This window comes from Mobula hypostoma, chromosome 6, assembly GCF_963921235.1.
Source record: "Mobula hypostoma chromosome 6, sMobHyp1.1, whole genome shotgun sequence".
Lineage (NCBI taxonomy): Eukaryota > Metazoa > Chordata > Chondrichthyes > Myliobatiformes > Myliobatidae > Mobula > Mobula hypostoma.
Window position 1 is genome coordinate 163,382,387 of NC_086102.1, and position 14,362 is coordinate 163,396,748.

A 14,362-nucleotide genomic window follows, 5' to 3' on the forward strand; every position below is an offset into this window, starting at 1 on the left:
CATAATCTAAATCTAAATCTAATCTAAAGTTCACATCTACAGATGCGCTGGGCTGTCCGCACCGCAATCTGCAGAGTCCTGCGATTGAGATAAGTTCCCATACCAGGCAGTAATGCAGCCAGTCAGGATGCTCTCAATCGTACCCCTATAGAAGGTTCTTAGAATTTGGGGGCCATACCAAACCTCTTCAACCATCTGAGGTGAAAGAGGCGCTGTTGTGCCATTTTCACTACACAGCCGGTATGTACAGACCACGTGAGATCCTCGGTGATGTGTACGCCGAGGAACGTTCACCCTCTCAACCCCATATTTATTGATGTCAATAGGGGCTATTCCATCTCATTCCTCGTAGTCCACAACCAGCTCCTTTGTTTTTGCGGCATTGAGGGAGAGGTTGTTTTCTTGACATCACTGTGTCAGGGTGATGACTTCCTCTCTGTAGGCTGCCTCATTATTACTTGAGATTAGGCCAATCAGTGTATTGTTGTCAGCAAATTCAATTAGCAGATTAGAGCTGCGGGGGGATGGGGGGGGGAGAATACAGTCACGGGTATACAGAGAGTAAAGAAGGGGGCTTAGTACACAGCCCTGAGGGGCACCTGTGTTGAGGGTCAGAAGGGCAGACATAAGGGAGCCGACTCCTACCACCTGCCGGTAATCTGACAGGGAGTCCAGGATCCAGCTACACAAGGCAGGGTGAAGGCCAAGGTCTCTGAGCTTCTTGTCGAGCCTGGAGGGAATTATAGTGTTGAATGCTGAACTGTGGTCCAAGAAAGGCATTCTCACATAAGCATCCCTCTTCTCCAGATGTGCAAGGACAGTGTGTACAGCTGTGGCTACTGCGTGGTCTGTCGATTGGTTGTGTCGGTAGGCGAACTGTATAGGGTCCAGAGTGGATGGCAGCATGCTGCAGATGAAGTCCTTGACCAGCCTCTCAAAGCATTTGTTTATTATTGAGGTGAGTGTGACAGGAAACCAGTCGCCTTGGTCTTTTTAGGTACAGGGACAAAGGTGGATGTTTTGAAGCAGGAGGGCACTCTACACTTGGGCCAAACATCGACTGTTCATTCTCTTCCTGCTCAGTTCCTCTAGCATTTTCTGTAAAATGCTGGAAATACTCAGCAGATCAGGCAGCATTGTAGAAAGAGTTCATGTTTCAGGTCAAAAGCTCGTCAGTATTTCAGTCTGAAAAGTTAATATTATTTCTTTCTCCAGATGCATCCCCATCTGCTGAATATTTCAAGCATTTATTGTTTTTGTTAGATTTCCAGGATCAGCATTTTGTTTTGTTTTCATCTTCAACTTTCAATTAACTGTGAGCTTTTTGGGCTTACTTAAGCATTCTTGTTATGGTTTACTTTTCATTGCAAAGATAGACATACTTAATTTCTATTTCATACTTACAGAAAATCACTGTGAACAGATTAGACAAGTTGTGAGAAATAATCATCACTACTACTGAATGTGCTATATAGTAACTTTATCACATTTAACTCTGTCTCCAATATTCACTCCACTGACTGCAATAGAATTGAATTTCAGAGGCAGCGTAGAATGTGATGAAGTTACTATATAGCATGTTTAGCATGACAAACAGACTTAAATTTCTCGGCAATTATTTGTTTATAATTTAAAAAATAGCAGTTATACTTTTCAGTGTAGACTAATACCACCTACCTCTTTATGGACACACTGGACACCAAGACAAAAAAATGGTCATTTTGGCAAGATGGCACCAGTGAACCATGGCAATATTCTGCAGGCTACACACAATACTTCTAAATATACATACGCCTTTTGAATTATGCTCACTACAATCTGCAGCATACAATTTCCTTTTAAGCAAAGTACTTTTAAATTGATTTAATGAACTACAGATTACATGATCTTCTCAAGGACTCAGCAGACTTGAATCTCAAGCAAGCAGGTATAGCACCTTTAAGTGGACTAAAGCTCATCACCATTACTGGAAGGGGAGGCTCTAAGCCAGGCTGAAACACTGAGGAATCAGACCCCTTTACCCAGAATCTTGTTAGCAACTGTGACATTGTTGGAGAACAGTACCAAGGACCTGAGGGCAAGCTTGCTGTATTGGAGGGAAATAAGAGATTGTGGTGTTTGATGCTTAACTGAGACATGGCAGATACAGTGATCAGACCCAAACGCTTCTCAATTCACAGGATGTACTGAACTGCTGATTTAGAAGTGTATGTTTCATGGTAAACTCGTGGTGGTGCTCAGATGTGGCAGTTTTGTCAAACTCATGTTTCCCCCGATCTTGAACACAAAACGATGAAATGCTGTCCGTTCTATTTACCTGGGGAGTTTGCATCTGTGATTCACAGTGGAGTTTACATACTACCAGTGGCTGACTATAATCAAGTGCTTCAGATACTGTCTCCAAACAAGAAACAGTCCAACCTGATGCAATTCACATCATAGTCAGGTACTTCATCCAGGCTTGTTTGAAGAAATCCCTGCACAATTACTATCAGCATATAACATGCATCACCAGAGGTCCCAATGCACAAGACCACTTTAATACTAAGATATGGAATGCCTACCGTTCCATGCCCAGAATGCATTTTGGTAAAAATGATTACTTGGCTGTCCTTCTACCTGCACACAGGCAGAGGCTAAAAAGCAAGACTCCAGAGACAAGGACAACAAAGAGATGGTCGCAGAAGGGAGAGGAACTGCTACAGGATTGTTTCCAGTTAATAGACTGAGCCATATTCAAAGACTCATGTGTGGATCTGAATGAATACACCATGGTTGTCACAGACAATAAAAACAGTTGTGGACATCTGTGTCCTCACAAAATCATTCAGTCTTCTCCAACCAGAAGCCATGGATGAACCATGAGATCCGCAGTGTGCTGAAGGTCAGATAAGAGGCACTCAAGTCTGGTGACAAAGAAAGTTACAAAATGTCCAGGTACAATCTCGGGGAAGCCATTACATGGGCAAAGTGACAATTGCCGACTAAACGTGAGTCAACAAAGGATACTCAACAGTTGTGACAGGGTTTGAATGCTATCACCTCTTATAAAGTAAAATCAAGCAACATAGGTGACAACAGGGCTTCACTTCCAGAAGAGCTCAATGCTCGCTTTGCCCATCAAAATATGAAGGAACCATCACAACCTCCGAAAGCACCCAAAGATCCTGTGATTTCAGTCTCTGAGGATGACGTGCAGCCAGCCTTTAGAGGAGTGAACCCATGAAAAGTATCCAGCCTAAATGGGGTGCCTGGCCGAGTACTAAAGACCTGTGCTGATCAACTGGCTGGAGTGTTCACTAAGATCTTCAACCTCTCTGCTTCAAGCAGGCTTCAATAATACTGGTGCCCGAGAAGAACATGGTAACCTGCCCCAATAGCTGTTCTCCAACAGCACTTCCATTCACAGAGATAACGTCCAGTGTTTTGAGACGTTGGTGATGAAACATATCAATTCCTGCCTGAGAAGTGAATTGGGTCTGCTCCTTGCCTTCTGGCACAACAGGTCCACAGCAGATGCTGTTGCATTGGCTCTTCATTCAACCCTGGAATATCTCAACAGCAAAGATGCATACATCAGGATGCTCTTTACCGACTACAGCTCGGCATTCAATACCATTATTCTCTCAAAACTAATCAATAAGCTTCAAGACCTTGGCCTCAATAACTCCTTGCACAATTGGATTTCTGATTTCCTCACCTGCAGACCCCAGTCAGTTCGAATTGGCAACATCTTCTCCACAATCACCATCAGCACAGGTGCACCACAAGGCTGTATACTTAATCCCCTGTTCTACTCACTTTACAATTATGACTATAATTAAGCACAGGACCAATGCCATATTCAACTTTGCTGAATCAAAGATGGTCATGAATCAGCATATAGGGAGGAGGTTGAAAATCTGGCTAAACGGTGTCACAACTTGCATCATATATCGGGATGCTCTCTTCTGTTAACAGTTGTTGTATGTGCAGTCTCTCCCATCTCAGCCACTGAAGCTTGTATCCCCTCCTTGGTGGCCTCCTTCACTGGCCCCTTCTTGCACTGTCACTCAGTTTTTGAGGGCGGCCTGCTTTAGCAGATTTACAGCTGTATCATATTGTTTCCATTTCTTGATGACTGACTTAATTGTACTCTCCAGGGATATTCAGTGACTTAGACATTTTCTTGTATCCATCTCCTGACTTGTGCTTTTCAATAACCTTTTTTGTGGAGTTGCTTGGAGTGTTCTTTTGTCCTCATGGTGTAGTTTTTGCCAGGATACTGACCCACCAGCAGTTGGACTAGCCACAGGTGCATCTTTACTACAATCAAATGAAACACTGATGATCTCTATTTAACTAATTATGTGACTTCTAAAACCAACTGGCTGCATCAATGATGATTTGATGTGCCATATTAAAGGGAGTGAATACTTATGCAATCAATTACTTCGTGTTTTGAATTTGTAATTAATTTAGATCACTTTGTAGATATCGGTTTTCACTTTAACACAAATCTTTTTCTGTTGATCAGTGTTAGAAAACCAAATTATACTGTGATTCAATGCTGTAAAACACTAAAACATGAAAACTTTCGGGGGTGGGGGGGAATACTTTTTATGGGCACTGTATATGTACATTGATAATAAATTTACTTTGAACTTATCACCTTCCAGAACATACCAATGGATTGTGATCAAGAGAAAAATCCTCAATCTGTAGCATTCTGATCTATTGCTACACCACACTGTCCCCTAGCTAAAATCAACTAGCTGTACACCAAAAACTCCCACCTTAGGCACTTCCATCAGTCAATAAAAATCCATCCATGGAAAGGTATAATAAAATGACTATACACTGTAACTCCCCAAATTATAACCTTTATAACATGTTTTCACAAATTATTTGTCTGAAGTGCTGATATTAATGGACAAGATGACTCTTACTATCACTGACAAAAGTGTGCATTAAAATATAGTATAACCTCAGCCATTCAGCAAGCAAGGGGAATGGGTAATGCCAGTGGAAAAATATGCTAACTACATGACAATTGCTAAATACATTACTGTACATAACACACATTACTCTATGCACAAACCATTAAATAAATTCCCAAAATTTATTTTAACATTTTATGTTCAGGAACAACTCCAAGCTTTGCATTTTAATTTTAGACCATAAGATAGAGGAGTAGAATTAGGCCATGAGTCTGCTCGGCCATTTCATCAGAGCTGATCTATTTTGTTTCTCTCAGGCCCAATCTCTTGCCTCCTCCCCACAACCATTCCTGTCCTGACCACTCAACCTCTGCCTTAAATAGACATACAGACTTGGCCTCCACAGCTGCCTGTGGCAACAAATTCCACAGGCTAAAGAAATACCTCCTCATCTCCGTTCTAAAAGGACACCCCTCTACTCGGAGGCTGTTCTCTCGTCTGAGACATTCCCAGCATAGGAAACATCATCTCCACATCCACTCTGTCAAGGCCTTTCACCATTCGATAGGCTTCCATTAGGTTGCCCCTCATTATTCTGAATTCCAGTGAATACAAAGTATTGATACCAGGGGTGATTGATAAGTTCGTGGCCTAAGGCAGAAGGAGATGAGTTATACTGCTCTCATTACATGCACGTGCAGTTCAACTCTGAGTGAACCTTCTACCTTAGGCCACGAACTTATCAATCACCCCTCGTAACTCTGCCAAAAATTCCTGGAACTACTGAATGCGAAAATTATAGAACAATCAGTCTTATGAGTCACATAATAAAGATTTTGTTGAGAGTTGTTCTGAGTCAAATTAAAAACTTCTAAACTGCAATATGGGTTTATTGTGGATAGAGGAACTAGGAACAAAATTTTCATACTACGAATGCTTTCAGAAAGGGCAACTGAATATCAAAATGTTGTCTTTTTATATTTTATTGATTTCACTAAAGCATTAGACAAAGTGCAACATGAAAAATTATTTCAAATTCTCGCTAAACTAAATATTGACGGAAGGGACCAACAGCTGCTTCAAAATTTATATTGGAATCAATCGGCGGCAATAAAAATTGACAATAATATATGCAGTTGGACTAAAATTCAAAGAGGAGTTAGACAGGGATGCGTTGCCTCACCGGAATTATTTAATATCTATAGTGAAATGATTCTCAGAGAAATAGAAGACCTAGATGGGATAAAAATTGGAGGTGTTAACATCAACAATACAAGATATGTTGACGATACCACCCTAATAGCAAGTGCTGCAGGATTTGTCTACAAATCCTCCTAGACAAAGTAGTACAAACAAGTGCAGATTTTGGTCTAACCATCAACTGTAAAAAAAACCAAATGTACAGTAATATCAAAACAGCAGAATACTCCCAACTGCCAATTGTATATTGGTAACCAAGAGATTGAACAAAACACCACCTTTAATTACCTTGGTAGCTTTATAAGCTTGGTAGCTTCACAAGATGCTAGAAGTAGAAATAAAATGAAGAATTGCCATTGCCAAAACCAACTTCCAAAAAATGAAACCCATTTTTACCAACAGACACATTTCTACTACAACAAGGCTTAGGCTACTAAAATGTTACATCTGGTCAATTTTGTTGTATGCTTCCGAAACATGGACTATAGCACCAGAACTCCAAAGAAACTTAGAAGCAACAGAAATGTGATTTCTTAGAAGAATGCTGAAAATATCATATAGAGATAGGGTAACTAATGAGACAGTACTCCAACATGCCCATACAAAAAGATCTTTAATGAGAACATTAAATGAGAGGAAACTTAAATTCCTGGGCCATGTCATCAGAAAGGGAGAAATAGAATGCCTTACGCTACAAGGCCGTATGCCTGGGAAACACGGAAGAGGAAGGCAAAGAAGAAAATATATGGACACGGTGAAAGAACTAACAGATCTAAGTGTGTGAGGTATCACTGACGCTGCGAGGGATCGTTCGATGTGGAGAGCCATGATCACCCAAGTGTGTAACGCACAAGGCACATGAAGAAGAAGAAGACAGGCCCAGAGCCATCAAACACACTTTATATGACAAGCCATTGAATCCTGGAATCATTTTTGTGAACCTCCTTTGAACTCTCTCCAATTTCAGCACATCCTTTCTAAGAGGCCCAAAACTGCTCACAATACTCTAAGTGATTTATCGACATAAATTATTGAGGAACCAATGTCTAATTCTTTCATATGAAAATTCTTCACCATTTCAGACACAGAATAAGGTTTATTATCACTGGCATGTGTCGTGAAGGATTTTCTTGCTAGTAAGAAAGTGCACTGAGGCTTCACCCAGATTATTATTGTATGGCAACACTGATACATTCAGAGAGACTGGGACAATTGACCTTGTATACACTGAATCCAAGAAGAATAAGAGCAGACCTCACTGAAACTTATAAAATCAGATGGATCTGGACAGATTAGACACAGGTAGGGAAGTACAAAGTCACAATTCACAGCCCAAGGATACAGAGGCAAGGGTAAATTTTGATAGAATCTTCTAGCACAGAACACAGTCCAGTGAAATCATCAGATATATTGAAGGTGCAGTTAAATATGGTGCTAGCAGCCAATGCCAAACAACTTGGACAGAAAGCCCTTTGGAAAGAATAGGGAATTGAATTTGAATGGTCAACAATTATTATATTCAATGGAAGGATCAAAATCAGAATTAGGTTTATTATCACCGGCATGTATAATGAAATTTGTTAACTTAGCAGCAGCAGTTCAATGCAATACACAATAAAAAAGAAAAAAACATAATAATATTAATAAGTACATCAATTACAGTATACATACATTGAATAGATTAAAAATCGTGCAAAATAATGGAAATTATATATATTTAAAAAGTGAGGTAGTACTCACAGTTTCAATGTCCATTTAAGAATCCGATTGCAGAGGGGAAGAAGCTGTTCCTGAATCACTGAGTGTGTGCCTTCAGGCTTCTGTACCTCCTACTTGAGGGTAACAGTGAGAAAAGGGTATGCCCTGGGTACTGGAGGTCCTTTATAATGGATGCTGCCTTTCTGAGACACCGTTCCTTGAAGATGCCCTGGGTACTTTGTAGGCTAGTACCCAAGATTAGATTTACAACCCTCTGCAGCTTCTTTCAGTCCTGTGCAGTACCCCCCCACCTCCCAATACCAGACAGTGATGCAGCCTGTCAGAATGCTCTCCACGGTACATCGCAACAGTGCACATTTCCATTTTTGTTTCAATACTAGAACAAGACACCTGTATTTTGTACCTTTGCCAGTACTATTCTTATCCAACACAATGGACAGGTGAGTGAAATACAGTACATTTTAAGAAACTCAAGTGGAACCAACCATTACTAGTCAACACAATGGACTGCGGGTGAGTAGCTGTGCTATAGGTTGATGAGAGACAATGCAGGAACAAAGTTGCAACAGAACCTGGGTTCAGGTCCAAGTACAACCGCTGGAAAGCTATCTCACGTGCAAAGTGACAATTCCAGACCAAACCTGAAACACTGAAGGATGCTCAACAGCTGTGGCAGAGTTTGAATGCTATCAGCTCCTATAAAGTGAAACTACCAGACAGAAGTGACAACAGGGGTTTGCTTCTAGATGAATTCAATGCCTTCTGTGCTCACTTTGACCATCAAAACATGGAGAAACCTTCACAGCTACCAACAGCCTGCAGTGACCTTGTGATTTCAGCCTCTGAGGCCACATGAGGGTGAACCCACAGAAAGCATCCAGCCCATACGGGGTACCTATCCTAGTACTGTGCTGATCAACCGGCTGGAGTGTTCACTGATATCTTTAACCTCTCACTTCAGCAGTCTGAGATGCTTCAAGTAGGCTTTAATTATACTAGTGCCTCAGAACATGGTAACCTGGCTCAATGACTATCTCCCAATAGCACTTACATCCACTATGATAAAGTGCTTTGAGAAGTTAGTGATGCAACACATCAACTCTTGCCTAAGGAGGAACTTGGATTAGCTCCAATTTGCCTACTGTCACAACAGGTCAGAGCAGATGCTATTTCAATGGCTCTTCACTCAATCCTGGAACATCTGGACAGTGAAGATGCATCCATCAGGATGCATCTTCACTGACTACAGTTGGCATTCAATACTATCATCCTCTCAAAACTAATCTACAAGCTCCAAGACCTCAACTTCCTTGTGCAAATGGATCCTCGATTTCCTCACTTGCAGATCCCAGTCAGTTCAGATTGGCAACAAAATCTCCTCCACAATCACCATCAGCACAGGTGCACCACAAGGCTGTGTATGTAATCCCCTGCTCTACTCACTTTATACTCATGAATGTGAGGCTAAGCACAGTTTGAATAACATATTCTGGTTTTCTCACAACACCACTGTTGTTGGCCAAATCAAAAGATGGTGACAAATCAGCACTAAGCAGGGAGACCGAAAATCTAACTGAATGGTGTCACAACAACCTCTCACTTAATGTCAGCAGGACCTGATAGGAGCTAATATTAACTACAGGACAAGCAAACCAGAGATCCATAAGCCAGTCCTCATCAGTGGATTGGAGGTGGAAGGGGTCAGCAACTTTAAATTCTTCGGTATTATCAGTTCAGAGGATTTATCCTGGGCCAGCAAGCAAGTGCCCTTACAAAGGGAGGACAGCACCTCTACTTTCTTAGAAGTTAGTGTAGTTTCAGCATGTCATCTAAAACTTCGCTAAACTTCTATAGATGTGTGGAGAGTATATAGATTGGTTGTATCACGGCCTGGTATGGAATCATCAATGCTCTTGAATGGAAAAGCCTCCAAAAAGTAGTGAATACTGCCCAATCCACAATGGGTAAAGCCATCACCACCAATGAGCACATCTACATGAAGTGCTCTAAGTGCAGGAAAGCAGCATCCACCATCCAGGCCATGCTCTGTTCTCACTGCTGCCATCAGGAAGGTGATAAAGGGGCCTCAGGACCCACACCACTAAGTTCAGGAACAATTATTACTCCTTAGCTATCTATTACCCCTTAGCTATCAGGTTTTTGAACCAGAGGGGATAACTTCACTTGGCCCAATACTGAACTGTTCCAACAACCTAAGGGCTCACTTTCAAGGACTCTTCATCTCAGGTTCTTGTTATTTATTGCTTATTTATTATATATTTTTTTCATTTTGTATTTGCAGAGTTTGTTGTCTTTTGAACATTGCACAAAACAAGACTGACAAACAACCAGTTTTTCATTGATTAATTTATTATTTTTAATATATCTGCACATTGGTTATTTGCCTTTGTGAGTAGTTTTTCACTGATTCTACTGTATTTCTTTGTATTTATTGTGAATGCCTGCAAGAAAACCAATCTCAGGTTGTATACGGTGACATATATGTACTTTAATTAAAAAAATTACTTTGAACTTTGGCCTTCAAATTCACATTTGTTTTTGTAAAACATCTGTGAAATTTTTTAATATTGTTAAAAATGCAATATCACAACATAAAAATATTTTCAAAGAACGAAATATCTTTGGTCTAACATTGTCAGCTCCTCTTTTACAGCCCTCTCTATAATTTAGTATTTCCTTGTGAAAGTAGGTAGGCATCTGATTTACTTTCAGATCTCTTTACTTGCTAGTCAGTAATCAAGTGCTCAGAGATACATGTACGGTTAGAATGATTTCATCCTCCAATTTTTTCTTCTTGTTTCGAACAATGGCTGTTGTTGGATAAAATGGACATTCTGGTAAATTTCTATTTTTCCGTTCTTTGATTTAGATAAATCGTATTTATTAGAACTAAATCTTAAAAATACCAGTTAAGCTTTCACACAAACGTATGTAAATTATATTGTGCTTCATACCTTGGAAAGAAAAAGATAAGGAATAGTGCTTTACCCAAATGCATGAAACCTGCTGTTAAGGCCAGTTCATATACAGTTCACACTAACAGCAGGCTCCGTCATGGTTCTTTTGAATAGATTCATTCTTCATTGCCTTTGCAGGCAGCCTTAGGGTAATAGATGAGGTGAAATGTATGAACAAAAGCCTCATCTGCATCCATACGATAAGTGTTTCACAAAAGAATTGCAGGTCTCTTTGAACATAGTGATCTCTGAGCTTTTATTCATATCTGTTCAGGCACAAAGGAAACCTCAATAAAGACCAAGAGCATCACATAGACATCACTAAGATCCAAATGCCAGTCTTAGGAATTCTGAACGAATCAACCACACAATCTTCTCTCTCATTTAGAGCAGTAAGGATAGCAATCAGCTGTGAACTCTGCTAATAAAACAAGTATAGGAGGTGTACATAAGAGTTTATGGTCAGCTATTTAAACAAATTGTTAACAGTAGAACCATCTATTGGAATATGCTACAAAATGTATAAGTCAAATCAGTAACAGTTCACACAAATATCAGAAAGAAAACTCCCAAACAGCTGTAACCTTTATAGTCATGTATTCCTCAAATAAGTAAGGCTGAAAATAAAGACTGCGTTAAAAGGGAAATAAAACCTATGACAGAACAGTGCTTTTTACAGGCTACGGGATTAGATATGTTGCCATGGCATTACACAAAACAATCCCTCCAGGAATTTAAGTCAGTTTTAGACTTACCAGATGGGGACATGTACTCTGCATTTGCCCTACAAATCACCTGGACCGGCAGATTGCACATCCGTAGAAATGCCTGAAATACATTTATAAAAGAGATCTTAACAATTTTTTTCAAAATCAGAGTATAAAAATAGACAAAGAAAAAGAGCCGACTTACTTATGGCGAACAGAGGTAGGATTTAAACAACTGAAGAAGATCCAGTTATCATAAGATTTGTCCCTTGTCCACCATAACAATATAAATAACTCTATAAAATACCTAATTTACGAGCATCAAGTTCATTGTGCGCCAGTATTTTTATGACATGAATGGATTAACTATAAATTTACAAATAATAATTAAAATGAGCAGATTAATTAATGAATAATCCTTTGACAGCTCTGAAATAAAACCTTTGCACTTTCAATGATGGTATTTTTACAATTAATGTACAATAAAAATAGAAACACATATTTCATTATGTTATCAATGGCAGATTTTACTCAAAACATTGCCTTGCATTTAATTAGATTTATAATCAGAGATTATATTTTCTATTAAAGCTACAGAGAATTCCACTTAATTGCTGGGACTATAAACAGTGCATCCTAATATAGTTCTTCATAATACAATCCTAAATAATTTCAGGTTTGAAAAAGGAAAATATGACTGTAAAAGTAACAAAATTTATAGGCTTGACATACAGATTTATCATTATTTAGTTTGGCATGCATGTTGTGTGTGCTCCCCAAAGGCTCGCAGGAGCATAATGTTAGAGACAAACAATTTGTTGGCACTTTGCTTCAGCATGAATGCTGCCAACCTTGAACCGTGTCTCAATTTTTCCACCAACCAGTCTATGAAATCAAACTGTATTCAAGACTACTTGCCTGAGGTAAACTTACAAAATTATGTCACCAGGTTGCTTGCCACGGGTATGAGGAGCACTGTTTCAGCATTGGTGTATTTACGCTGCCAGCCAGCCAGCTGACTGCATTGGCCCTGTGTGGCACACTTGAGGATGGGAAAATGTGCTAAACTGCCAACAAGGAATTCTCAGGATATTTATATTATTACAAGATAAATGCATTGTCAATTTGCTGTCTCCAAGGACTAGAACACATTTTTTTCTTCTGCAATACAGTAAATGAAACTCCTCTGTATTAGTTCACATACTTGCAAGAAAAAAAAATAGAAAATGGGCTATATGACTTCTCTTATATTTCTACCTGGAATATTTGCTTGCTGGCAGGTCAAGGTTTTTAAATAAGGAAGTAATAAATATCAGCACTTAGGCTGTGATAATTAGCTTGAAGAATCTACTGTAAACAAAGCAGATGCTTCATGACAAACAGCAAAAAAGTGGGATGGGCAGAAAACATGCTACAAGACATTTTGCAAAGGTATAAGGCAGTACAACTCTCATTGATACTTGGAAATTCCTGAGAACTGACTTTTTTTTCCACTGAATGTTATCCAATTTGCTGAGTATTGTCAGTTTTTACTTTTTTTGTTATTATCTGACCAGAAACGGAGTTTTATGCTCAATTTAACAAAACTTGTTGTTCTAACTTCTTGATTGCAATTTTTGTTATTACCTTTGATAAATAGATGGATAGAGTATAGCTGGCAGAATGATTATTCTTCGTGAGAGGTCCTATCATTTACAGCAACAAAATTACAATAATGATGTTTGACCTGGGGCAGTTCTATATTTCTCAATGCTGGACATACAAGCACCGGTTTTTCCCAAGGATTGAACAGGGATAACCTTTCATAGAAAATAAACCCCTGAAGTATGGGCAACATGAATTTGATAGAACCTTGGGACATTTTATTTTGTGTCCCATCCACAAGAAGCCATCTGAAACCGGCTGGCTATCAGGCAGAAACGCCTGCAAAGACCCCACGGAGGATGGGAAGTGAGAAACCACCCTGAGCACCAGAGCATCTACCATCAGATCAGGAAGAATCAGGGTGAGGCAGATCACATGAATTAGCTTAGCAGAGTGCAGTAGGAAACTACACCTTCTTTGGTCACTGACACCCAAACTGGATAAAGTGCTTATGAGTGAATCTAACAGGTCCTGCTGCCCATTAATTGCAGGACTAAAAAGAGCTGTGGGAAACTACCTTCAAAACTACTAAGTGAAAATAGCAGTTAAAACCTGAAGCATGCAGTCTTGTTTAATAATTAACATCTCATTTATTAAAAGTAAGACTGGTTACTGGTGTGAGAAATTGAGGATGGAGCCAACAAATGTGGTGGGCTGGGAGACCAGGAATGTAAAGATGAACACAAAAATCAAAATAAAAAAGGGCATAACTTAAACTACAGAAAGAATAATTTCCCAGATTATGCTTACACTATATATATTATTAGCGGCAAGTTTAAAAGAAAGCAGTAAATGAATATGGTTTGCCAATCTCCAGTGAACTTATTTTTATAACCTCAGTTAAACACATAGTAATTAATCACACATTATCAGCCATTCTAAAATAGAGTCATTCGTATAATGCCGTTTCTTGTTTACTGCTAGACCCCACAATATTTCTGAGGAAAAAAATGCATTTATATTAACAAACTCACATTTACTTCAACTACAAGATATGTAATTTTTAAATGTCCAATACAAAATTCACAAAAATGCCTCTTAAATCAAGTATGTTATTAAAATCCTTGCTTGAGGCACACCAAATATGTCTGTCACTTCAACTTTGCCAATAACAGAATCAGAATCAGGTTTATTAACATTGCCTTACATGATATGAAATTTGTAGTTTTGTGGCAGCAGTATAGTGCAAAGGCAT

At 39.3% G+C, this 14,362-nt stretch overlaps 1 protein-coding gene across 1 annotated transcript in view; it reads right to left on the reverse strand.

The window, feature by feature from the left end:
• mtx2 (metaxin 2) overlaps positions 1-14,362 on the reverse strand; it is a 96,169-nt gene that overhangs the window by 34,574 nt on the left and 47,233 nt on the right. Inside the window, exon 4 of the mRNA XM_063050095.1 lies at positions 11,572-11,644. Coding sequence (XP_062906165.1) covers positions 11,572-11,644 — 73 coding nt within the window. The remainder of the gene's footprint in view (positions 1-11,571; positions 11,645-14,362) is intronic.